Source organism: Acomys minous, assembly GCF_964271855.1.
Source record: "Acomys minous genome assembly, chromosome: 18".
Taxonomy (NCBI): Eukaryota; Metazoa; Chordata; class Mammalia; order Rodentia; family Muridae; genus Acomys; species Acomys minous.
This window is the reverse complement of record NC_140501.1, coordinates 64,132,458-64,157,778: the sequence shown is the minus strand read 5'-3', so window position 1 is coordinate 64,157,778 and position 25,321 is coordinate 64,132,458. Positions and strand designations below refer to the sequence as shown.

The following is a 25,321-nucleotide window of genomic DNA, read 5'->3' as shown; positions in this document are numbered from 1 at the left end:
GTTATTATGTTCTGCCTTCTCTCAAAAAGGTAAAAATTGCTCCTTAGGAATATGTTTGGCTTTATTTTCTGAATATGCCTAAGGGTAGTCACATGGCTGGGATCCACCTTGCCATAGCTTTACTGCCATCTTGGCTAAGGGCAGTCACATGGCTGGGATCTGCCTTGCTGTAGCCTCTCCGCCATCTTGGCTAAGGGCAGTCACAAGGCTGGCAGCCAGTTAGGTTGTGGGAGACTCAAGCCTCTCTATTGAAGGCTGCCAACCGCATTCAGTTGCCTTGCTCAGCACCAAGAGCAACCTCTGTCCTTTAAGCTACCTTTTGCTATTCAGTCTTAATGATAAAATGTGACAGAATCAGCAAGATTGCCAGTCCATCAATGAACTGTGTCTATGATCAAAAGTTTGCATTGATATTAGTTCAGAAATATATTTAAAGCTATACTAATAACTGATACAATTTATGGTCAGCTATATCAGTGAATCAGTTGCCTGATAGTTAATGAAACAATTCCAAAAAATGATGCCTCACTACCTAGGTTGGATAGATGGTTTTTGGTTGTTCAAATCTTTATATAGTGATATAAAATTAAGATTATATTTTATGGTGCCATATGGGAGCCAGAAAAGTCTCCAGTCCCTATATTTAGAGATTTTGATATTGAAGTAAAGGAGCTCCAATGTAATGTTGTCATTTTATTATTAACTGTTAAAAATAATTGAGCAGTGCGGATTATCGGTTGTTTCATGAATGATTATATTCCTAAGAGATCTTTGACTGTATTTATGGTCATGAGTGATTGCCAGGAAGGTTATGCTTTGATTACAACATACAGAACCCAAAAGTTTAAATAAATTGTTTTTTAAAAAAATCTGTTTATGAAGTATCTTATGCTTGTCCCCCCCCCCCTCACATGATCTATTTGAACATAGGATTAAACCTGGGGCCTTTCCTTGTCTATGTCACAGTCATTAATGAAGGCCATAAAGAATTTAGCATCTTCCACAGAAGGATTCTCTCCCTCACTCTTGGAAGGGAAAACTGAGGCACGATTTTCTTTCTCCTTCTGAGTCAGGGTGGGCCTCCAGAGAGCTGGAGTTTCTGGGGTGTACCTCCAAACCTGCCCTTTGATACACAGATCACAGCTAGATATAGGAAAAGGAGAAGGAAGTGGCGATCACACAGACAGCCTTGACTTCAGAGCCTTCAAGGGGGCAGTGCTAGGGAGCTGGCTAGCCAGACCCCCACGGTCGCCTTTTCCTTTTCTCAATTGCAGACCAGGGATAAGAAGTAAAAGGTCAAGGATGGGACCTGACCATCCAGTCTAGCCGGGCAGTAACCTGAATCTCTCTGCACTTATCCCCCTTCTTTAGGGCACGCCCCTCTCCGCTGGCCCGCGTACACACAGATGTCCCAGGAAAGGAACTAGTTAAAACCAGCTGCCCTTTGTTCCCGTGGGTCAGGTCATACTTGTGTCTGTCAGACTGCGACTCTTAGTTTGTTTGGAAAGTAAGGTTTCCCTGAGGGGCCCCAACTGCAGACTCGGCTTTCACAGTGCCCAGGCTACTTGAGGCTGCAAGACTGCATAAAGTGGTCTTTGTACCGAGGATGCCTCCAGGGCCGCCAAGGTTTTGAAGGTCTTACCTCCCAACCAGGGGCTAGTCCTGGACCACGGATGCCAACTGTGGCTGCGGGATAAGGTTGGCTAGAGACCCTACACAACCTAACTCACACTTGCTAAGAAGGGGCTCTTATAAACAACTCAAGCCCGAACACTCTGGCACCTACTTCCCTTGCCTCTCCAGCCGTGGGGGGCTTCCGTGGGGTCTGGGCAGCCGGCCAGTTCCAGGCGGTCCCCAGACTTGAGTAAGGGGTGGGGGTGGGGTGGGGTCAGAGTTGTAACCCTTTACTTCCTGTTTGGTCTCCAGCCCAGTCTTTCCACAGGCCCTGGCCTCTCTGGGCACTCCAATCTAGTCTCCTTTAACCCTTTCCTGACACAAAGAGGTGGGTGAGGTCCGCGGACCGCCAAGGAATGGTGTGTGTGTGTGTGTGTGTGTGTGTGTGTGTGTGTGTGTGTGTGTGTGTGTGTGTGTGTGTGTGTAAAGCACAGCTTGAAATCTCAAAACAGGGTTTCGGAGACCAAGTCTTCAATCTTTCCTCTTCCTTTCTTCGAGGAAAGGGAAACTGGAAAAAACTTTGATTTCTAGACACAAAACTTGGGTGGAAGGCAGTTGCTTCCAGTAACTTGTCTGGGTCTCTCCCTCCCACCCAGCCTCCTGCCCTCCCCTCTTCGGTCTCCAGCGCCCCTTTAAGCCATCCAGCAGCCCGGGCGAGTTTATCCAGGGGGCCTGGCGTCGAGGTCCAGGAGGGAAAGGTGGGGGCGGCGGTAGTGCGTGTGTGTGGGGGGGGTGGGGGTGGGGAAGGGCGGCGGAATCCTGCCAGGTCCCACCCCTAGCTACAACCCCTGGCAGGAAGGGCTTGTCTGCTGAGCAGTGGCGGAAAGGGACGGAGCTGGGAGGGCGGGCGCGGAGCGCTGGTGGGTGGGTCGCATAGTCCGCAGCAGGGAGGCTGGGGTGGGGTGGGGGCGCACCGCAAGGGAGGGAGGCGTGGCTTAGGCTGCGTTGCTAGGTGGTTGGGGGGCCTCGAGGCTGGGGCCTCGGCGGCGGCGGGTGGGATCGGTGACACTTGTCTCAAGCTTTTCAGGGGCGGGAGGGGGGGCAGCCATGCTCTTGTCGGGGGGTAGACCCCCAGCGCAGGAATGGTTCATGGTGCAGACAAAATCGAAGCCCCGGGTCCACCGGCAGCGGCTGCAAGTCCAGCGCATCTTCAGGGTCAAGGTGAACGCCTTCCAGAGCCGTCCCGATACCCCCTACTTCTGGCTGCAGCTGGAGGGGCCCCGGGAGAATACGGGCAAAGCCAAAGTAAGTAGCTTCTTCTCTTCACTCCTTACCTGCCACTTCTAGTCAGATCCTCTCCCTCACTCTTGGGGAGTCAGTGGTCCCCAGAGGTCTTCAACTGGGGTTCTGCTGCTTGGCTTGTAGGTACTGGGCCTTCTTCCTCCAGATCTGCAACCCCAGCTCGGGTCTCTCTGCTTTCTTTTCTGCCCCACCTCTCTCTCTCTCTCTCTCTCTCTCTCTCTCTCTCTCTCTCTCTCTCTCTTTCTCCACTCCTGGCCTGGCCTTCTGGAGTCACTTCTTTCCTTTCACGTGTGCTGGAGAACCTCGGCTGAAACTCTTTTTCTAGGAGTCATCTCAGCGTTCAGGGCCCTGAGTTTTTTCGTCTTGGGATCAATTTAAGGGCCTGTATTTTTGTGGCCTCTGCAAAATACAGTCTTTGTTCTCACCAAGACTCTGGATGGCCTCCATCCTTTTTCTGTCTGCTTTAAATCCCGGGCTATTTCTCTGAGGACGGGAGGAGGGCCCTAGAGACACTTCTGGAGCAGTCTTGGCAGTGTTTAAGAGGAGGCGGTAGGGCTCAGAGCCGGTGGGAGTCTGGTTGGAGCAGGTTGGTGGTGACTGGTCTAGAACCTGGGACCCTGGCCCATATCCTTGCTGTGCCCAGGGTGGGATGCGTCTGTTCTTGGAAGGCACTGCCTTGGGATGCCAGGGAAATCTGGGAAGAGGATCATGGACCTTGAGGTGAAAGGGCCTGCTGTGTGGGGTTGGGTATTGGACAGGGCAGGTCACACACGACTTGTCGCTCCTACAGCTCAACTTGGCTTCTCTCACCAGCTTCACTGCTTGGGCTCCTCCCCCTGCCTCAGTCCCCTGAGAGCCCCCCCCTCCCCCCCTCAAATTCCCTTCTCGTTTCCTGTAGGAGTGACCCGGGGCTCCCTTCTCTCTGATGCACACCAGTCTTAGGTCTTCAGCTGGGACTGTGAAGGCCTAGGGCCAGGGAGGCCCAGAACACTGGCAGCAGGAGGACGGGAGGCTGGGAAATTTCTCCTGGGCACGCTCAGTGAGCCAGCTGCGTCAGCAGTTTTCCAGTTCTGCCAGAGAAGCTGGGGGAGGGGAGAGGTGTTTGCCCAGAGAACAGATGTGCAGGGGCCCCTTAGCTTCAGAGGGTGAGGTAGGGTAAGCTAAGAAGGGGCCCTTGGATTCTTTATCTTCTCAGTGTTGCTGTAAAGTACCACAGCTCAGCCTTCATGGAGAACCAACCAGCTGACCAAGCTACTTCTTTTGGGGGCCTGAGCGTACCACACAGGCCCTCTGATGCTGAGCCACCTGCTTCCTCTGCCCTCCCACACCCCCCAATAGCGCTGCCTGAGATGCCCCACTTAGTGGCTCTTGTTTAAACTTCAGGTCCGCCTCTTCCAGCTTGTCAGCCCTCGCCTGCACTGCTGCCTCCCCGGGCCCTGGAGTCTGGCTGTGAAGGCTCACTCCAAACCCTACTAAGTGAACCCAGCGCCTCTGCTAGTCTCCTTTAGCATCCATCCCTCTTTGCCCTGGAGAGAGACATTGTTGAAGATGGGGGTGGGGGGAGGGATGTAGCTTGCAAGGGATTCTGGGTAACTTCCTTTCTTGTCCCTGGTGGTGAACAGAAGGGAGAAACTTTGGGGCCAAAGAATGTAGAATGTAGAGAGGATAAGGTTTTGTTCCAAGGGTCAGGAGATCCGGGGTTGACACCTTGTCACCGCGTTTGAAGAGGCCCAGGTCTAGTAATTCACCATCTTGAGCTTTTTTTTTTCCCCTTTTCTTCATTTGTAAAACAATGCACTAATACTATTCTCTGTAAGAGTCCATGAGGGCCAGCCGAAGTAATGCATGTGAGGACTGAGGACGGCTTGGTTTTCCTAGGGATGCAGTGTGGCTGACTCCAGCTGTAGCTGTGGGCGCCTGGAGTTTGCACTCTGGCAACACTGGAGGCCTTTCACACGTGGCCAGCTGGCATGGAACTTCTGGGAGAGAAGGAAGGGCAAAGTGGGTCCTGGTCTGAGTGGAAGAGGGTGTCAAGGAAGATGCAGGCTCACTTAAAGCAGGGCCTGGGCGTGCTCTTATATCACCCGTGCTTGCTTTTTTGAGGAAAAAAAAATCCCTGTTAAGCTTGTGTTTTTAAGTTCTTGTACAGTGAGAGGACTGAGGGAATATCGGGGATGTTGCTTCATATCACACCCCAGGTGGGACAACAGACATCTGGGAAGCTGGCTCCCCTGAGGTGAAAACCAATAAGCAGACAGCAGAGCTGGGCGAAAAGGCTAAACCCTTGCGTCCCTTCTGCACTGTGTAGCAGCCGTACACCGTCTGAACCAGTTGGGTCCTACAGTGGCAGCTGTACCCAGTAACGACTGAGGGGGGGGGGTCTCTTGCTTTTCACTCAGAAGATTGTTTAGCTCTTTTCATGGCTTCTTGGTTTTGGAAATTGCTCTGTAGAGGCGCTATGGTCTGTCTGCCCCTACCAAGATGCGTGCTACAGTTTAATTGTGGATATAGCAGTATTAAGAGGTGAGCTATTTATTATAAGATGGGCTGCACGTTCCTGTCTCCCAATGGATGGCATTTTCTTATGGTGGCAGAGAATGGACTAAGTTTCCTAATGCATGTGCGCACACAGACACACACACAGACACACAGACACACACACACACACACACACACACACACACACACACACATATACACGTAGGGCCTGGGGATGTTTTGATATCACCTGTGCTTGCTTTTTGAGAAAAAAAAATCTGTTAGGCTTGTGTTTTTTAAGTTCTTGTGCAGTAAAGGATTTAGGAAATGTGTGTGTGTGTGTGTGTGTGTGTGTGTGTGTGTATACATAGTATATAAAATATAAATACAATGTACACATATATAATGTATAAGTATTTCCCCAGGACTGAGGCTCCTCCATGGAGTCATGTGCCTACCCCATATTTTCTAGGAGGACAGGTGTGTTGTTATCTGAATGTCTGAAGGCCACTTGAAGGCCAGTATCTGAAGGTCACTTGATTGGTAGCTTAGCTGGTACTGAGTGATAAAGGGAAACCTTTTCCCCCCAGTAACGAGAAGACACTATCTGTTGACATTTGAGCAGTCTGAGGCTGTTCTGGTCTTGTCCCTTTGCATGTGATGTTTTCCCTTGAGCAAGTTTGTAGTTTTATTAATATGGTGAGTCCTCGCGGTGAGCCTGTTTTGTGTGGACACGTGTTTCATTTCCCGTGTTACTCGGCACTCACCAGGCCTTCCTTCTGGACTTCACAGTTTGCCCTTCTGCAGCATTGGAGGCTGCCGACCCGTCATGCGCACTTTGCCCTCTTGAGTTCCTGTCTAGACGAGCTTTCTGCAGGCCCTTTTGGCCTTTTCTCCCATTTTCGTTTGCTTTTTCTATTTTTAAAGGTTTGTTTATGTGTTTTATGTATGAGTGCTTTGCATCCATGTGTCCCTGCACACCCGAAGAGGGCATCAGATCTGATGACAGCAGTTGTCAGCCACCGTGTGGTGCTGGGAATCCAACCCGGGTCCTCTGGAAGAGCAGCCAGGGCTCTTAACTGCCTAGCCATCTCTCTAGACCCCCCTCCCCTGCCCCCATTTTTCTACTTTCTAAGCCTAGCTTTTTATTTTCAAACAGTCTTTCTGCGTAGCCCTGGGTGTCCCAGAATTTGCTGTGTAGACCAGGCTGGCCCGATACACCTCCCCGCGGCCTTCTAAGTGTTGATTGAAGGTGTGCAGCACCATACCTGGCTAACTCTGACTTTTGCCTGACTCTTTCAACTCTTTTCTTGCTGTTTCTTGTTCTTCATTGCTGTCATTACACTTTAATAAGAGTCCAGGAGTCATGCGCGTTGTTATTTTAAAAAAGTGTTCTGTGTGTTGTGTGCCATACTGCTCAGTGTGCTTCTGAGACGAGAAATGAGAGTAATGAAGGCCTTTTGGAGGTAAGGAGGTCTCTGTGTGTCTGTGTCTGTCTGTCTGTCTGTCTGTCTCTGTGTCTGTCTGTCTGTCTGTCTGTCTCTGTGTCTGTCTGTCTGTCTCTGTGTCTGTCTGTCTGTCTCTGTGTCTGTCTGTCTGTCTGTCTCTGTGTCTGTCTATCTCTCTGTCTCTGTCTCAGTCTATCTGTCTCTGTCTCTGTCTGTCTCTGTCTCTCTGTCTATCTGTCTCTCTGTCTATCTGTCTCTCTGTCTCTGTCTCTGTCTGTCTCTGTCTGTCTCTCTGTCTCTGTCTGTCTTTGTCTCTGTCTCTGTCTGTCTGTCTCCCTCTGTGTTAGGAGTATTAGGTTTTCAGATTGACCTCCTTTTCTAAGAACTTGGCCTTTTTTCCTTCCACTCTTTGAGTTTTGGTTCTTTCGTTTTTCTTAGCCTTTTTGTGTAAATTGGGGTGGCCCTTGAAGGCAGATGGAATACTGACTTATAAGGAGAAAGCTGGGTATGGAGACGCACGCCTTTAATCCCAGCACTGAAGAGGCAGAGGCAGGCGGATCCCTGAGAAAGAAAGAAAAGAAGGAAGGAAGGAAGGAAGGAAGGCGGATCCTGGGAGTTGCAAGCATCTTGCGTGCATGGATGGGTATAATATTGTTTGATGTTAATGTTTTTATTTAACTTCAAATTGACAGAGGATCTGTGGAAATTTAGGCAATATATTTTTACAAATACCACTGTTTTTGATGTTTTTCCTATTTTTAGGTGTCATTTATCTATAGATTGTTCAGATCACTTTCTGGACTGTAAATGCTTGCTGTTTCCTCATTCATTTTTGTTTTTCAGTGTCACTAACATCATGGTGAGATCCTAGACTTTGGGGTCACTGTGCTGGGCATCCTTGCTTGTGTGTGAACTTGAACCTTTGACCCTCCTTTCTCATCTAAAACAAAAGATAATGGAGATTTCCTTTGCAGGACTAGGAGAGGAATCTATTACATTATCTATGTGCCTGGCACATAATAAGGTCTAATAAACATTAGTTCATATTTATTATTTTAAAAATGATCTCAATTGCTGTACCTTTTATAAAAGAGGTAATGATTGGTGATCTAGAAAGTGTCAGATCCCCTGGAGCTATAGTCACAGGCAATCCTGAGATGTCAGATGTGGGTGCTGGGAACTGAACTTGAGTCCTCTGGAAGAACAGCAAACACCCTTCACTGCCGAGCCATCTCTCCAGCACCTTCCACCTCTCTGCTTTTTTGAGGTGGCATTTTATTTTTTACAGACAATGAAACTCACTGACTGACTAGACTGGTTGGCCAGGGACCCCCATAAGATCCTCCGTCACTCTGGAACAGCGATTCTCAACCTTCCTGGTGTGCGACCCTCATGGTGTTGGGGCCCTCCCAATCATAAATAATTTTGTTGTTCCTTCATAACTGTAATTTTGCTACTGTTGTGAATTGTAATGTGAAGGTCTGTGTCTTCTGATGGTCTTAAGTGACTCCTGTGAAAGGGTCGGCTGACCCTCCCCCAGAGGGGATTCAGGTTGACCCTCCCCCAAGGGGGTCCAGGTTGACCCTCCCCCAGAGGGGTCCAGGTTGACCCTCCCCCAAGGGGGTCCAGGTTGACCCTCCCCCAGAGGGGTCCAGGTTGACCCTCCCCCAGGGGGATTCAGGTTGACCCTCCCCCAGAGGGATCCAGGTTGAGAGCCACAGCTGTAGGAGCTGGAGATAGGAGGCTCTCGTGTTTCTCATGACCGTGTAATAAGCGTTTTGTTCACAGATCTCTCCACAACCCCATCGGACTTTTTTTTTAAAAGAACCTATGCTCAATTTTCTTCCTTAGCCTGCTTCTTTGACTTTACATATTATGTAGTTAGGATGTGGGCCACATGGGATGGGGAACTTTTTTTTTTTTTTCCGAGACAGGGTTTCTCTGTGTTAGCCTTGGCTGTCCTGGACTCACTTTGTAAACCAGGCTGACCTCGAACTCTCTGAGTTCTGGGATTACAGGTGTGCGCCACCACGCCTGGCTGGAACATTTGTTAAATTGAGGGTTGCATGCATCCGGTCACATTTGCTCTTGCCTGGTAGTGGGACGGGATTAGGTTTGCGTGGGAGAGGGTGGGAGAAGTTACACCTGGGAAGGAAGGCAGCGGAAGCCAGCTAAAACAGGGGGGGATGTCGTATGCCCTGAGCAAAGACGCTAGTGTGGGCTTCAAGGTGGCTGCTGGAGACTTTAAAAAGCAGGGGGTGGGGTGTCAGGTGGGGGTTAGGGGAGTACGGGGGTGGTGGTGGTAGGAGAGGGACAGACGTCTGTCACCAAATGGAACTGTCAGGGAAGGCAGGAAGGGGGCGATTATTAAGGACATGGATGTGGAAGGACACGAGGGTCAGCTCAGTCCACTTGGGCTGCCACTTTACGAGACGGCTTACGAGCTCCTGAAGATGACCGGATAATGCTGGTAGCCAGATGAAGCCAGCCGCTCTCCCTGCGAACATGAGGGCTTGTCAGCCGAGAACTAGAGGCCTGCCTTCTGGTTAGACACAATGTGAACCTGGAATATCCCTCCGGACGCTGGCCCAGCAACTTATCTTCACTTACATGGGTAACCATGGTTACAGGTACAGGTTGTGCTGGAGAGCTTGTGGAGGGGATTGAGCGGGAATCCTGAGAGTCACTGTGTAGTCAGCAGGAGGAGGTGTAGAGAGCTCTGGTTTCAGGCAGCTGGGGTGTGGAGCAGACACTGTCGAGCTGTGCACGCTTGCACAAGCTCTTACGAGACACTAGGATGGGATGAGGCTGTGCCAGGCGCCATCCTTAGCTCACTTAGCTCACCAGAGCTTCCTGTCTAGTGATTTGGTGGGAACGGATGGGGAGATACAAATGTGAGGAGGGAACTAAGAACTTGGCCCAGGCTGCCCGTGAGTACTAGGTACATGAGAGCTAGGTACTTGGTGGTTTGTACCTCCCTTCCCCCCAGGTGCCACACAGGGGGGGCTGGACCCAAGCATATCTAGCTTAACTTGCCTCACTATAGGCGAAGACACTGAGGTCCTGAGAAAATGGCAGACTGCCAACAATCCTTCCTCGTCTGTTAAGGCTGAATTAAAACTGACACAAGGTCTCTTGACTCCAAATTTGAGTCATCTCTCTCTCTCTCTTTTCTTAAGAATTTAAAAATAATTTATTTAATTTTATTTTATGTGCATTGGTATGAGGATGTCAGATCCTTCAGAACTGGAATTATAGGCAGTTGTGAGCTGCCATGTGGGTGTTGGGAATTGAACCTGGGTCCTTCAGACAAGCAGAAAAGTACCCTTAGCTACTGTGCTGTCTCTCCAGCCAGTCTTTTCTCTTTTTTTACTTTCAGTGTCATCCACTCTGCCACCACTCCCTGGGAAGAGGGGGGCGGGGCATGGGTGGGGTGGGGCGTGGGTGGGGTGGAGAGCATCCGTGCCTGGTGGTGTCATCTGCGGGAGGGCATGGGTTTAGCAAGCTTTCGAGGTGCAGAGGACAGACTGAGATTAACCACTGACTGGCTCGTTCCCTTTGCTCTCTCCCTTCTGCCCAGGAGTATCTGAAGGGTCTGTGCAGCCCAGAGCTGTGGAAGGAGGTTCGCTATCCACCAGTCCTGCACTGCGCCTTTCTTGGGGCACAAGGCTTGTTCCTGGACTGCCTCTGCTGGAGTACCCTGGCCTACCTGGTGCCTGGTCCCCCCGGCTCCCTGATGGTGGGTGGCCTCACTGAATCTTTCACCATGACGCAGAACTGGCTGGAGGAGCTGGTGGCACGGTTGCGCTGGGGCCCTGCCCCAATGACCACCCCGCGGGGGGCTTGGGAGACAGAGGTGACCCAGGCTTTTGGGGCCGTGGTGTGGCTCCGCGGTGACCAGTATGCAGGGGACCTGCTGCAGCTTCCCCCAGCTGTCCAGGAGCTGCTTCTTGGCCTGGTCCGAGAAGCTGCTGGCAAGGAGGACATCACTCAGTGGATCAGCCACTTTGGCGCCTCTGCTACCTGCTCCAGCCCAGAGGTCCTTATCTGCCCTGACCAGCAGCAGCAGAAGGAAGGCTCATCCCTGGTGACCACAGGAGATGGCCCTGGACCCTTCGTAGAGATAGGAACCTTGGATCGGGCTTCAGAAAATTCACAGACAGTAACAGGTTTGGAAGCAGCCGGGCCCCTGATCCCAGCTCGGAACTCTCAGCAGGAGACAGCGCACCAGCTAGCAGGGTAAGTTCTGGAGAATGAGTCTTCTCTGTCCCTGTCCCTGACCCTGGTCCCTGATCCTGATCCCAATGAAATAGTAATTTGGGACCAAATTGCCTTTCTCGTCTTTTCAATAAACTTGGGCTTTTTCTCCAGGTTCCGGCCCAACAAGCAAAGTGCTACGAGCAGTGTTGGAGAGGAGGGACCTGTTGTGCAAGCCTCCCGCAGCCAGGACCCCTCAGACAGCACCCATGCCCTCCTGCAGCCAAGGCAGGTGCAGAGGGGGATGGACAGAGCCTCACTGCAGCCGCCGGTGTCAGCTCTGAGCAGCGTGTGTCCATCCTGGAAGGCCTGGGCCCCTGGACCAGCCTTTGGGCCCCTGTGGCCAGGGACTGTTGCTGCAACCTTCTGGAACATCAATGAGCTGCAGTCTCTTCACCTGGCCTGGCTCCTCTCCCAGGCTTGCTTCAATTTCTCCTTCTGGCAGAGGCCTATGGGCCCCACTCAGCTGAAGCTGCCAGGACACAATCCTTTGCCCTTAACCCTGGAGTGGAAGCGGAAAGAGCTGCTCCCTCTGCCCAGCGCGGAGAGCTCAGCGTGTAGACCAGATGCAGAGCTAGGGAGGGAGACGGCCTTAAAGCAGAGCACGAGGCCAGAGACCCCCACAAAGATCATCAGTTTACCTGGGGTGCCAGGGGACTGTGGTACCAAAGAGAAGGTCAGCCTAAGGGACTGTGGTACCAAAGAGAAGGTTAGCCCGTGGGACTGTGGTACCAGAGAGAAGGTCAGCCTAAGGGATTGTGGTACCAAAGAGAAGGTTAGCCCAGGGGACTGTGGTACCAGAGAGAAGGTTAGCCCAGGGGACTGTGGTACCAGAGAGAAGGTTAGCCCAGGGGACTGTGGTACCAAAGAGAAGGTTAGCCCAGGGGACTGTGGTACCAGAGAGAAGGTTAGCCCAGGGGACTGTGGTACCAAAGAGAAGGTTAGCCCAGGGGACTGTGGTACCAGAGAGAAGGTTAGCCCAGGGGACTGTGGTACCAAAGAGAAGGTTAGCCCAGGGGACTGTGGTACCAAAGAGAAGGTTAGCCCAGGGGACTGTGGTACCAGAGAGAAGGTTAGCCCAGGGGACTGTGGTACCAAAGAGAAGGTTAGCCCGTGGGACTGTGGTACCAAAGACAAGGTTAGCCCAGGGGACTGTGGTACCAGAGAGAAGGTTAGCCCGGGGGACTGTGGTACCAAAGAGAAGGTTAGCCCGTGGGACTGTGGTACCAAAGAGAAGGTTAGCCCAGGGGACTGTGGTACCAAAGAGAAGATTAGGCCAGGGGACTCTGGTACCAGAGAGAAGGTTAGCCCAGGGGACTGTGGTACCAAAGAGAAGGTTAGCCCAGAGGACTCTGGTACCAGAGAAAAGATTAGCCTAGGGAACTGTGGTACCAAAGAGAAGGTCAGCCCAGGGGACTGTGGTACCAAAGAGAAGATTAGGCCAGGGGACTGTGGTACCAAAGAGAAAGTCAGCCCAGAACTTCTGCACATAGGACCATCTTTGACGTCTATACCCCAGGCTGCTGCTGATCAGGGAAATGAAAGAAGTACATCATCAAATCGTAAAGACATGGAAGGGCTGCCCTCATCAGCACTGCCCACAGAGCAAGGTGGATCCACAGCTCAAGAGAGGCCGGTGCCTCAAACCGGGATGCCAGGTCAGTCGGCACCCGAAGCTCCAACAGTGTTTGAAACTCTTGAAATGCCCATGGCTGCAGCAGTGTCCAAAGTTGAACACTCACCCACTGGGGAGGGGCTTTCTGCGGCTCCCAAAGTGCCTACAACCCCAAAGAAGTCTGTAGTATACCCAGAGCCCACAGCTCCCAAAGTGCCTTCAGCCTCAACAAAGCCAGCAGCTCCTGTGGTGCCCGCAGTCCCAAACGCAGCTGGGGGTCAACCAGCAGCTCCCGACACACCCACATCCCCCCAGACTCCTACAGCTCAGAAAACGCTTTCAGTGAAAACACCTGTGGGTCCCCCAAACCCCAAAGTTCAAACTGGGCCGGTGGCTAAAACAGGATCTGCAGCTCCCCAAACACCTGTGCCCAGCAAATCTCCCAAAGCCTCCAGACCGTCTAAAACATCTGCAGCCCAGAAGAGGTCCACAGCTGCAGGGCCAGCGGTGGAGGAGGCCAAACTCCCAAGTGCGGTCCAGGCTTCAAAGAGTAGAGCTGCCGTGTCTAAGGGTCAGGGAAAGACTGGAAGGCAGTGTCTCCAGTCCAGTGACACCTTGGCCTCCAGAAGTAAGCATCAATTTCTGAAGGAAGGACTTCTTGGGGCTTGGGAGGGAGGCCAGAGGCAGTCGCCTCACCACCCACAGGCCAGCAACACAGTGGCCAGCTTTCAGAGGTACAACGAGGCCTTGAACACACCCTTCGAGATGAACTTGTCTGAGGAGCCTGGCAATCCGAGGCTGAGGAGAGTGGTCATTGACGGCAGCAGTGTAGCCATGGTGTGAGTAGCCGTGGGCTGGATGTGCTGGGGCACAGGGCAGGCGTCCCTTCCTGACCTTCTGTGGGTAACTAGAGAGGGGAAGGGGCCATGTGGAATGGCTACTGCGTAGTAGGTAGTGAGGTCAAAGCCCTGACAAGTCTCTAAATGTAGGCTTCTGTTCTTAGGTACATGTGGACAGTTGGAGAGGTGAGGACTTTTGCTCATGGTCTCTGAGTCAGCCAGGGATTTCCTTGACCTCTGGGCTCAGATCTACCTCCTGCAAAGACCTGTGCTTTTCCTAAGCCAGTTTTTCAGCAGCTCAGACTTCAAGACCTGGCCCCGAACCTGTTAGAAGCTTTTCCTGACCACAGCCTGCATGAGTGCTTACTGCTGTTGAGGTGTGAGCACAGAGCCATGCCAGACTGCTTAAGTTGTCTCATAGGAGAGTAGTTATGTGTGCTGAGCAGGCTCCCAGAACACAGTAGGTGGTCAGGGATTATTATTTTTTTCCTTCTTTAAGTTCTCAACAGGACCTGCAGGCTGGGTGTGGTGATGCAACACCTTTAGTCTCAGCACACAGGAGGCAGAGGCAGGAAGACTTCTGTGGGTTTAAGACCAGCCTTGTCCATATAGTAAGCTCCATCCAGGACAGCCAGAGCCACAGAGAGACCCTGTCTCAGGGAGGGAGGGAGGGAGGGAGGGAGGGAGGGAGGGAGAGAGAGAGAGAGAGAGAGAGAGAGAGAGAGAGAGAGAGAGAGAGTGTGTGTGTGTGTGTGGGGAGGCTTGGGGGGGTGGGCAGGGAGAGGGGAACATCAGTGCTGCTGGGGTAAATGATAACGTGTGGGCGCGTGGGGAGGGCCTTCTGGGAAACAGTTCTCTCACTCCCGCCATCCCCACAGCCATGGCCTCCAGCACTTCTTCTCTTGCCGAGGCATCGCCCTGGCAGTGCAGTACTTCTGGAACCGAGGCCACCGAGAGGTCACTGTGTTTGTACCCACCTGGCAGCTGAAGAAGAACCGGAAAGTGAGAGGTGAGGTGCCCACGGCTGCCCGGCCCTTCCAGCACCACCGGGCTGGCCTTCTCCTTGCGTTGGTCCAGCACCCTACCGTGGTCTTTCCCACGTGGCCCCTCCCCTGATCTCTGTGTCCCGTGTCTCCTCAGAGAGCCACTTTCTGACGAAGCTTCACTCCCTCAAGATGCTTTCAATCACCCCCTCCCAGCTGGAAAACGGCAAGAAGATCACCACGTACGATTACAGGTGTGCCATTCCCCGGGTCCCTCTGTGGGGTCCCACCTCGTCTTCTCAGGGGGCAATGGGGACAAATGACACGTCTGAGAGGAGGGGCCGTCGTACAGATGAGGCGATGGCTGAAGGTTGGCTCTTTCCAAGCACAAGGTTGCTGCCGTCTTTGGAACTGAGGTGCAGTACTCCCCTGAGCTAGCTGGCGACCCTCCTCCATGGCCTGTGGAGGCCACGCCTTGGCCAGTGAGCGTGAGGCTCATCCAATTGAGTTGCGCCTCAAGTGAGAGTCACAGGTACCGCAGGCTTTTCCGTCCATATCTCAAGGAATGCCTTCAAGCCTCCTTCCCCGAGCTCTGCTGGGAGGGGGTATGTATGTGACCGTACCTAGCCGGATCCTTAGGCAAGGCTCTAGAGATGGAGATAGAAGGGCGTGGTTTGCCTCAACACTGACATCCTCTGTGCTTGCCACCCGCAGCCCTCACTGTCCAGCATGGCTGCAGAACAAGTGTGCCTAGGGGAGTCTGTGGACCCCGCTTATACTAGGGCAGGGAAGAGAGGCCCTGCTGTAGTCCTGGGCCCGATGCTCAGCCAAACTGCTGGGTTCACTTGGGCACCGTGAGTGCTAGGTAGGGAGAGGCTGTTTCTTTCCTGTGCTCCCTGCAATCCACACAGCCTTCAAGCCTGTGAAGGGCTGGGCAGAACCAGTCAAGCTTCCCAGCTCACAGAGCTGACTCTTGGCTAAGGTTTTGGTTTGGTTTGGTCTCTCTGCGTAGCCCTGGCTGTCCTGGAACTCTCTCTCTGTAGACCAGGCTGACCTTGAACTCACAGCGCTCTGCCTGCTTCTGCCTCTGCCTCTGGAGTACTACCATTAAAGGCGTGTGCCCCCACTACCTGGTTAAAGCCTCTAAATCTAGACAAATGTTTAAGGATAGATGACTTTTCTGTAGAGGTGCCCTCTGCTGGGCACTTTGGGAACAGCATGTGAAAACCCAGGGACTGCCGAGAGTTCTTTCTCCCTGGTTACAACTCTCCTTAGAAGGAAAGTGATCCTTGGGAGAATGAATTTTCTTTACTAAGACACGTGATTTTATGAGTTGGTATATATGTGGATGTACATCTTGACATGAATGTGAGTATTGTGCCTTAATGAAGAATACTGTGTGCTGTGTGCTGTGTGCTGGGCACTGAATCAGACACTTAAAAAGCATCACCTCAAGTTTAATTATTACAGAAACATCAGGTGGCTATTTTATCTACATCCCACAAGTGCAAAAAATTGGAGCAGAAAATACTCGTGTGTGAGTGGGGACCAGAGGATGGGTTCTGTGTTGTATGCACCCATGTGCATGAGACGGGGTGTGTGGCTGTATATACATTTGGGGTGTCTATGCAACCAAGTACACCTTCTGGGGGGGGGATGCTGGGATCCCAGACGGCCACATGAAGAAGAGGCTACGCACTATAGTCTTGGCTTGGTTATGGAGGGCAGAGTTTCTGACGGCCCAGAAACGGAGAGGGCTGGTTGCCGGGCGGTGAATGATTTCTTTTCTCTTACAGGTTCATGGTAAAGCTGGCAGAGGAGACAGATGGGGTCATTGTCACTAATGAACAGATTCACATCCTAATGAACAGTTCCAAGAAACTGATGATCAAAGATCGGTGAGGCGCCCTGGGGACTTGGGCCCTTCTTTCTCAGTGACGTCGTAGCCTGTGGCAGGGAAGATGTTGGGGGAAGGAAGCGGGGGCCTTGGAGTAGGGCTTCTCAGTACTTGCTGGCACATGGGGTGGGGTCTCAGACCTGTAGAGGCAACAGGGTGTGGCTGACCTGTGACCTCTCCTCTTTCTTCTGTGGGTCCAGCCTGCTGCCGTTCACCTTTGCCGGGAGCCTCTTCATGGTACCAGATGACCCCCTGGGCCGTGATGGCCCCACCTTGGAGGAATTTCTGAAGAAGCCAAACAGGTAACTTGTCAGGCCTTCTCTACCTCCCAGGCATCCTTGGGACTGACCAGAAACTGGTCTTAGTATTAGTCGGCATTTATCTAGTTCTTAGTAGTGAACAGTGGTGTGACCTTTCTTCATTTTTATATGTCCACCATTTTCATCAGGCTTTTTTTTTTTTTAAAGATTTTTATTAAAGATTTAAAGATTCATACAGTATTCTGCTTCCATGTGTGCCTGCACGCCAGAAGAGGGCACCAGATCTCCAGATCTCATAGATGGTTGTGAGCCACCATGTAGTTGCTGGGAATTGAGCTCAGGACTTCTGGAAGAACAGTGCTCTTAACCAAGGAGCCATCTCTCCAGCCCCCTAGCCCAGGCTTTTAATGTTTCCCACACATGTAGCCAGTCCTTGCTATTTTGTGGGTTCTTCTCTTTTCCATCCTTTATCCCCACCTGGCTCACCCCTTATCACTAGATAAGAGTGAAAGAAAGATAGAGGGAGAGAGAGAGAGAGAGAGAGAGAGAGAGAGAGAGGGGGGGGGGGGGAGGGAGGGAGGGAGAGAAATCTCTGAATCTAATTTCTTCCTTTGAGCACGACTTCTAACAAACTGCTACCAACACCCCTGACTGACCACCAGCCACCAACCACCCACCAGGGCTCTAGCGTTTGTACACTCTCTGAAAAGTTCCCAGCATTTCCAAACAGCACGTAGTTGCAGAAACCATCTGCAGCTGGCAAAACTGTGCCTCTGCTAGAGCACGAGGCAAATCATGGTCAGCTCTGTGAAGCAGCCCATATCCCCACACCTGGGATTAAAATGAAAAACATGTTCTTATAATATTTCTATGTTTTAAAAAATTATTTGAGTCAAGTATGGGGATATATGCTTTTTAAATTTTTTTCTTTAAAGATTTATTTATTAAGTATACAATGTTCTGCCTGCATGTGCACCTGCACACCAGAAGAGGGCACCAGATCTCATTATAGAAGGCTGTGAGCCACCATGTGGTTGCTGGGAATTGAACTCTGTTCTCTTAACCTCTTAGCCACTTCTTCAGCTCTTTCTTTTTTTCTTTTTTTCTTTTTGGTTTTTTGAGACAGAGTTTCTCTATGTAGCCCTGGCTGTCCTGGACTCCTTTTGTAGACCAGGCTGGCCTTGAACTCACATCGATCCGCTTGCCTCTGCCTCCCGAATGCTGGGATTAAAGGCGTGTGCCACCAGGCCTGGCTCCAGCTCGATTTCTGTGTTTTTTAAGGAAACCAAAACCCTGAAATTGTCACCGTACAAACACCTTTTCATGTGTGTCTCCACAAGTGGCATCTGTGCTCAGCCTTTTCTTGCCGTCTTTGGACCCGTGCCCTGCAAATCCACGTAGTGCGCTTTAGCAGCTGTGTGGCGTTCCATTCCATGTGTATGTACCAGGCAGAGGAACCTGGTCTCTGGCTGGCTCTGCTTTCTCCTGCTGGGGGTGTGTGGCAGCAGGCAGCCTTCTTCTTTCGTTGTGTCCAAGAGAGCTCCGTCAATGGTCCTGTCATGTTGGTCCTCTCCTCTGATCCTCAGAATCTGAGTCAGATGGAAGTGATCATAGTCCTCATTCCACAGATGACGGGTCTGAGACTCAAGGGGCTCTTCCAAGGTCATCTTGGCAGATCTAGCTTGTGGCAACCCTGAGCCTCTGGCCCCTATATGCTTTGAGCCATGTTTGCTGCCCATCCCCTGGTGTCCTGGGACCTGCAGGGGTACTTGGTTGGGACCTGCGGGCAAGACACTGCTTCCATCCTCCCCCACCCCACCCCACCCCTGCCGTTTCATCAGGTTTTGGAAATGAAGCCTGAGGCTTTCGTTGTGCGTTAGACCCACCCCTGGAATGTGCACCCTGGGGTAATAGCGCCAGCCATCTCTTATCAAATCACCGACTCAAAGCTAGCAGGTTATTTTGGCTCACAGCTCTCAGTGGGGAAGTGTGTCACGGTGGCAGGGGCTTCGTGAGAACTGGGCATGTTGTGCCTGCAGTCAGAAGAGAGCCCTAGACGTGTGCTTGCTAGCGCTCAGCTCGCTTTCTCCACTTTGCACAGTCTAGGATCCCCTGCCTAGGGAATGAAGCCACCCATGGTGGGAGGGTCTTCTGGCCTCAGTGTGTAATCAAGCTGACCCCTCACAGACATGCCTGCAGGTACCAGAGCTAGACAGTCTTTCCCCGGGGCTCCCGACTCTAGGTTACGCCAAGCTGACCATCCCAGTCAGGAAGGTTTTGATTTGATAACATTTTCAAAGCACAGAAGAATCGTTGCTGAAGTTCTAGCATTTGTAACCTAGACAGCAAGTATTTGTGGACTGGCTCCTGACTGACAGCTACCGTGCATGAAAGACTCTTAGGAATGAGGTGGCGCTCTGCGGGGTGACCACACATGTGGCCAGGGCTGCCTCCTCCTCTCCTTCTTCTTCTTGTTTTGCTAATAGGCTGGACATGGACATTGGCAATTTCTTGAAGGTGTGGAAGACCCTTCCTCCCAGCTCAGCCAGCGTCTCTGAGTTGAGCGACGACGCGGATGCTGAGCCTTCAGTTGGTCCACAGGATGTGGAAGAAGTCAGGGAGCAGAGAGCAGAAATCGTGGAAGAGGAGCTGATGGAGGAGCCAGGCACGCCAGCGTCCGACGAGGAGGATGAGAATGGCTCTTCTCTGGGGTCGGAGTTTGGAGTGGCAAGCCCTTCCTTTCCTGAGGAGATCCTCCAGTGTCTCAGCCTGCACGACCCCTCTGAGGGGGCTTTGGACATCGACCTTCTGCCGGTCTTGTCGCCTCCCTGCCCGGATGTCCCCTGGGATGGGGAGGCTCCCTGTGAGCAGGTTCTCGGCCAGCTCGCCCAGCTCACTGTCCCCGGCAACTTCACTGCACTGTCCTACTTCACGGGCTTCATGGACGCCCACCAGGATGCTATTCCTGACTACGAAGTCCTCGTGGGCCCCCTGCACAGCCTCCTCAAGCAGAAGCCGGACTGGCGGTGGGGCCGGGAGCACGAGAAGGCCTTCCTGGCCCTGAAACGTGCCCTGGTGTCCGTCCTCTGCCTGGCAACCCCCAACCCCCAGCTGCCCTTCTACCTGGAAGTGACCGTCAGCCAAGTGTCACTCACGGCCATCCTGCATCAGGAGCACTCAGGAAAGAAGCACCCTGTTGCCTATACCTCAAAACCCCTCCTCCCCGATGAGGACAGCGAGGGCCCTCAGTCAGGGGGGGACAGCCCCTATGCTGTGGCTTGGGCCCTCAAGCATTTTTCCCAGTGCCTTGGAGACAACCCGGTCGTTCTATGTCTTTCCTATGCCTCCCGGACCACTGTGGACGATGAGACACAGGAAAGCCGTAAGGGTTCCAAAGCGTGGCTGATCCGATGGTCTCTCTTGGCGCAGGACAAAGGCAAGAGGGATTTGGAATTGACCCTTCTCCACGGCCTGCTGGGGAAAAACCAGCTGCTGACAGCTGCTTCCTCGATGCCTCGAGTTTTCCAGCTTCTGCCTCCCTTTTCTGACCTGGCTACTTTTATCTGCGTCCATATATCTGGCTATTGCTTCTACCGCGACGACAACGACCACGGCGACGGCGAGCCGTGTGCTGGGTTTGGTCTCTACATCTTGTCCCCCACCAGCCCCCCAGTCTCCCTTGCTTTTTCCTGTCCCCCTTATACAGCCACCTATGCCCACCTGGCAGCCGTGGCCTGTGGCCTAGAACGCTTCGGCCAGTCCAACCTCCCAGTGGTTTTCCTCACTCACTGCCACTGGATCTTCAGCGTCCTCTGGGAGCTCCTGCCGCTCTGGAAGGCCCGGGGCTTCCTCTCGTCTGCCGGGACCTCTCTACCTCATCCGAGCTTGCTCTCCTATGTCATTGCTCTCACTTCTGCCTTGTCATCTCCCCCCTTCATCTACCGAACCTCTTACCGGGGCTCTCTGTTTGCTGTGACCGTGGATACTCTGGCCAAGCAGGGGGCCGAAGGGGGCGGGCAGAGTTGGGATTTGCCGAAAGATGTCCCAGCGCCGATGGTGACTCCCCACACTAAGGGCAGGAAGCCCAACCTGCTGGCTTTACAGCTGAGCGACAGCACCCTGGCCGATATCATTGGCAAGCTGCAGGCAGGGCAGAAATTGTCCGGGCCTTCCCCGTTCAGTTCTGCCTTTAACTCCCTCAGCATCGACAAGGACAGTGGCCTGCTCATGTTTAAGGCGGAAAAGCATCCCAGGGTCTGGGTAGTCCCAAGGCAACTTCGGAGGGATCTGATTTTTTCTGTGCATGACGTCCCCGTGGGGGGCCACCAGAGGCCAGAGGAGACCTATAAGAAGGTTCGGTTGTTGGGGTGGTGGCCCGGTATGCAGGAGCACGTGAAAGACCACTGCAGGAGCTGTTTGTTCTGTAGCCCCCCAAATCTCACAGGGAGTGAGTTGAAAGTCATCGAGTCCCCGTGGCCTCCCAGGTCAACCGCTCCCTGGTCGAGTCTGCAGATCGAGGTGGTGGGTCCTGTCACTGTAAGTGAGGAGGGTCATAGGCACGTGCTCATCGTGGCTGATGCCAACACTCGCTGGGTAGAGGCCTTCCCTTTGAAGCCCTATACGCACATGGCCGTGGCCCAGCTGTTACTGCAGCATGTGTTTGCCAGATGGGGTGTTCCCATGAGGCTGGAGGCGGCCCAAGGCCCCCAGTTTGCCCGGCATGTCCTGGTGAGCTGTGGGCTGGCCCTAGGGGCCCAGGTGACTACACTGAGTAGGGCCCTCCAGCTTCCTTGTCTGATGAGCTCAGAGGCCTACTGGGAATTCAAGAGGGCGCTGAAGGAGTTCATCTTCCTGCATGGCAAGAAGTGGGCAGCCTCCCTGCCCTTGCTCCATCTGGCTTTTCGGGCCTCCACCACGGAGGCTACACCCTTCCAGGTCCTGACTGGGAGTGAGATGAGGCTGATGGAGCCGCTGTGGTGGGAGATAAGCAGTGCGAACATTGAAGGGCTCAAGATGGATGCTTTCTTGCAGCAGCTGACGCGGGGGCTGCTGGACCTCCACTGGAAGGTGGCGGACAAGGCGAGCGAGAAGGCGGAGAACAGGCGTCTCAGGAGGGAGAGCCAGGAGGATGGGTGGAGTGTGGGTGACCAGGTCCTTGTCTTGTCTCTCCCCAGGAATGGCAGCAGCGCCAAGTGGGTGGGTCCCTTCTATGTTGGGGACCGATTGAGCCTGTCACTCTATAGGGTGTGGGGCTTTCCGATCCCAGATAAGCTGGGCTGTGTTTATCCCCGCAGTCTAATGAAGGCCTTTGCCAAGAGTGGCATGCCCCTGTCCCTCAAGGACTTGGAGCAGTGAGTTAGAGCAGCCGGGGAGCTGCCTGCTTACGGGGGTCCTGGGTTTCTGCTGCTAGGCCCCTCTCTGCTGTGAGCAGTGCTCTCAGCTTTTGGGGACCTCGTCGTGCCTTTTGTGGAGAAGTCTCTCCATAAAGCCTTGCTGAATTGTCTTGACCTCGGGATGACTGTCCCTATGGAAACACCCTTAGGCTGGGGTGTTTGGAGAACGTGCCAAAGGTTGTCATACTGGGCTCTGGCAGTTTTACTCCTGGGAGCAGAAAATCTCCTTAATAAAGCAGGCCAGGCTCACAGTCCTCCCCTAAGTGCCATCTTGTCCCTTCATATCCATGCAAGTGTACGTGGGTGTGTTGCACCCGGCATCTGACACTATTATCTCACAGTGGGTACCACACCCATGTGAGCGACTCCCCTCACGCTGTGCAGTTGGCAAGCCTTTGCCCTTGGAGTTCTCAGTGGCACAGACACATACTGGCAGCGGGGAGGCAGCAGTTCTCCCTGTCAGCTTCCTCCTCTGTCTTTCCAGCTGTTAAGAAAGGGCTGTAGCCTTGCCCTGTCTGCAGGACGGTGGCTCTGGGTGGAGGCGATCAGCCACGAGCCTCCCACCTGTTTGTAAAGGGAAGAGCAGGCTGGACAGGAGGAGGCGGCCTACCTCATTAGATTCCAGTCAGTGGCGATTCCTGAGCCCTGCTGCTGGGATGGTGATCACTCCCAGTAATCAAGGACCTTGATACCAAGTGTGGCATCTGTCCGGGAAGAGCTGCTTCTGTTAGGTCCGGTGGTGCCCACGCTCTGCTTCAGGGGGAGATGCTGGGTGGCTTTACCTCTTACTCCTCTCACCCCCTTCCACAGCCCTCCCCTGCCTGCGTGGTACCCATCCCCTTAGATGCCAGGGGACTGCTTCGTCCTGCTGATTGGCTGCAGTTCTCTGGATCTGTAGTGCTCCCTTAGAGCCTGCTGGTGGCGTTGTGCAGATCTTGCCGTGGGAGTGGGCCTCTCACGGTCACGGGTGCTTAGTCTCATCCCTCGGCATGCTCACCTCACTGAGCTGCCAGTCTGCAGAGGATGTCCAGCACCGTGCCGTTTCGGCTCGGGCTCCCAGTCGCTCATTCCTTGAGGAGCCAGTGCAGTTTTCTGACGTTGCAGGATGCAGGGGCCAGGGGGGTTGCCACCGAGTCCAGCTGGTCGAACAGCGACTTGGTGGCTGAGCTGGGACCCAGAAGGACCTTCCTGACTTTGGGTTCACTACAACAGGAGTTCTAGCAGCAGGTTCAGGCATGGGCATCCTTTCGGGCTTTGTACCTCTTTTCCCTGTGCTGCCATTTCCCAACTCTTGTAGATTAACTCACTGGATCTGGATGGAATGAGTGCTGGATGCTTCCTGCTGCTGAGAGCTTAGCTGTGGGGTGTTTAGCAGGTACTGCGTTCCCTCACCCCCACCCCCTTACCTTTGTCTCTTTCCCCCCTTCTTTGTATAGCATTGTTAGCCTCGCTTTCCCATGCCAGGGCTGTATTCAGACTTTTCCTGTTACGTACAATTTTGATCATATGTTCTTTCATGTGACTTATTTTATTTTATTTTTCAATAAATCAATTCAAATGGAGCTTATGTTTGATTTTTTCCCCCTCTCCAGAATTGGGGGGATAAGCAGTGTGGGGGGGCCATCTGTGGAGTTAGGGTTCATTCTTCTTCCTGCACCTCGAACCCCTGTTCTTCCTCACGTTCAGAGTCCCTACACTCTCGCCTAAGCGCTCTGACTTTGGGCCTTGGCTTTCTGCTGCCTTTTCCACATGCCCAGACTTCTGCTTGGTGCCAACATGGTTTCAGAGTGCAGGAAGGAGGGCAAGGTCGTACGTGACCCCCATTCGTTCCCTACTTGAAGCATGCTCTGTGTAGGCGTGGAGAGGGTAGCAGGTGATGTGACTGACGTGGTCTCCCCCAAAGTCAGGTGACACAGTACATGAGACCTATGAGAGCCCGTGGAGCACACAGCTTGTGTGCTATTCAGAAGAGTCACGCCAGAGCGCCTTCTGCAAAAGCAGAGGCCTTCACTTAGTGCAGGTCAGAGAGCAAGAGATTAGGGGTGCTAAAATGGAAGGCCTTTTAGATAGATGGTCAGCAACATCCTCTTATTCTCTGTTTCGATAGCTTGAAACAGTGATCAGCTCTTAACCACACTGGTTTCTAAGAATATTTTTTGCTTATAGATACTTTATGAGGTTTTAATAGATAGTTGAGTGTCCTTCTATTTTTTTTTTTTTGAGGCATGGTCTCATGGAGCCCAGGCTAGCCTCCAACTTGCTATGTAGCCGAGGCTGACTTTGAATTCCCGATCCTCTGTTTCCTCCTTCCCTATTTTGAGGTTACGGGCACAGGCCACCACGCCTCGCTGAGATTCCCTCTATTTTTTTGCAGAGTCCAGCACTGTGGGCACTGTTCGCTCGCAGCCACGGCCACTCATTTCCTCCCGTCCCATTCTCATTTAGGGCACAGATAGGTGGGCTTTCTCATCTCTGACAGAGAAGCTAAAACAGTCACCACACAGACAGACCCTTCCCCTAGTGCGGTCCACACAGCCTTCCCATCCTAGTGTCAAAACTCACATAAGCATCTGTGACTCGGTACCACCGTACTAGGCTAACCCTTTGTGTTCCCTGTAAAACTGAACGACAGAAACATTGTAGCAGGTAAAAAGGGCGGCTAGAATGCACAACTTTCCGTATGCGCTTGGAGATTGTTCAAGGACCCTGGGACCCCACAGCTCTCCAACTGTTTACTAATACACACATGAACAACTCAATATATACTGAGTTTAGGCTAGGTGCTTTCCCAACCTGCACATACACACATTCAGTCAAAACACTCGTACACATAAAGTAAAATGTAAAAATATAATTTTTTTCTTTTTTAGTTTGGTCCAGATTGAGATGCTTCACAAATTCAAATGTATCCTGATTTTTTTTCTCTTGAGTCTAAGAACAATCCTCTTGGTCCTATGAAGTTTGTTGTTGTTGTTGTTTTTTTGGTCCTATGAAGTTTTGACTTAGATCTTTTACTTTCATTTTCTAAGAGGTGCTAGCCCAATGGTGCAACTTGTTTTACGTTCTTGCAGGTGACATGTGATGGAGCTGGGGAGACCGCAGCCGTTGGATTGTGAGACGTCTCACACAACATGTCAAGGATTCTGCATTCCATTCCAACCCCCAACCCCCACCCCCATCCCCCAGAGCATTTCAGTGGCTTCTATGTGTCACTAAGATGGAGCCCTGGGGCAAT

General features: G+C 52.6%; 1 protein-coding gene across 29 annotated transcripts; it reads left to right on the top strand.

The window, feature by feature from the left end:
- The first annotated feature begins 2,601 nt into the window (after nucleotides 1-2,601).
- On the top strand, nucleotides 2,602-23,648 carry NYNRIN (NYN domain and retroviral integrase containing). Of its 29 annotated transcripts, XM_084768165.1 has the most exons (11): nucleotides 2,603-2,919; nucleotides 10,423-11,081; nucleotides 11,214-12,138; nucleotides 12,172-12,204; nucleotides 12,403-12,435; nucleotides 12,502-13,553; nucleotides 14,432-14,562; nucleotides 14,694-14,790; nucleotides 16,333-16,434; nucleotides 16,634-16,735; nucleotides 19,180-23,648. In XM_084768165.1, the coding sequence occupies exons 1-11, from the start codon at nucleotides 2,722-2,724 to the stop codon at nucleotides 22,046-22,048; spliced, it is 6,201 nt and encodes a 2,066-aa protein (XP_084624291.1). In that variant the 5' UTR covers nucleotides 2,603-2,721; the 3' UTR covers nucleotides 22,049-23,648. The 29 variants fall into 29 exon arrangements, with proteins under 29 accessions (XP_084624276.1, XP_084624301.1, XP_084624291.1 ...); XM_084768163.1 differs by having other exon boundaries at nucleotides 12,403-13,553; XM_084768157.1 differs by having other exon boundaries at nucleotides 12,337-13,553.
- The last annotated feature ends 1,673 nt before the right edge of the window (nucleotides 23,649-25,321 follow it).

Excerpts from the sequence above, each read along its gene's own strand:
- NYNRIN (XM_084768149.1), top strand. The coding sequence starts at position 2,722 with ATGCTCTTGTCGGGGGGTAGACCCCCAGCGCAGGAATGGTTCATGGTG. Across the intron at positions 11,082-11,213 it reads ACAGCGCACCAGCTAGCAGG|GTTCCGGCCCAACAAGCAAA; the intron begins GTAAGTTCTGGA and ends CTTTTTCTCCAG. Across the intron at positions 16,736-19,179 it reads TTTCTGAAGAAGCCAAACAG|GCTGGACATGGACATTGGCA; the intron begins GTAACTTGTCAG and ends TTTTGCTAATAG.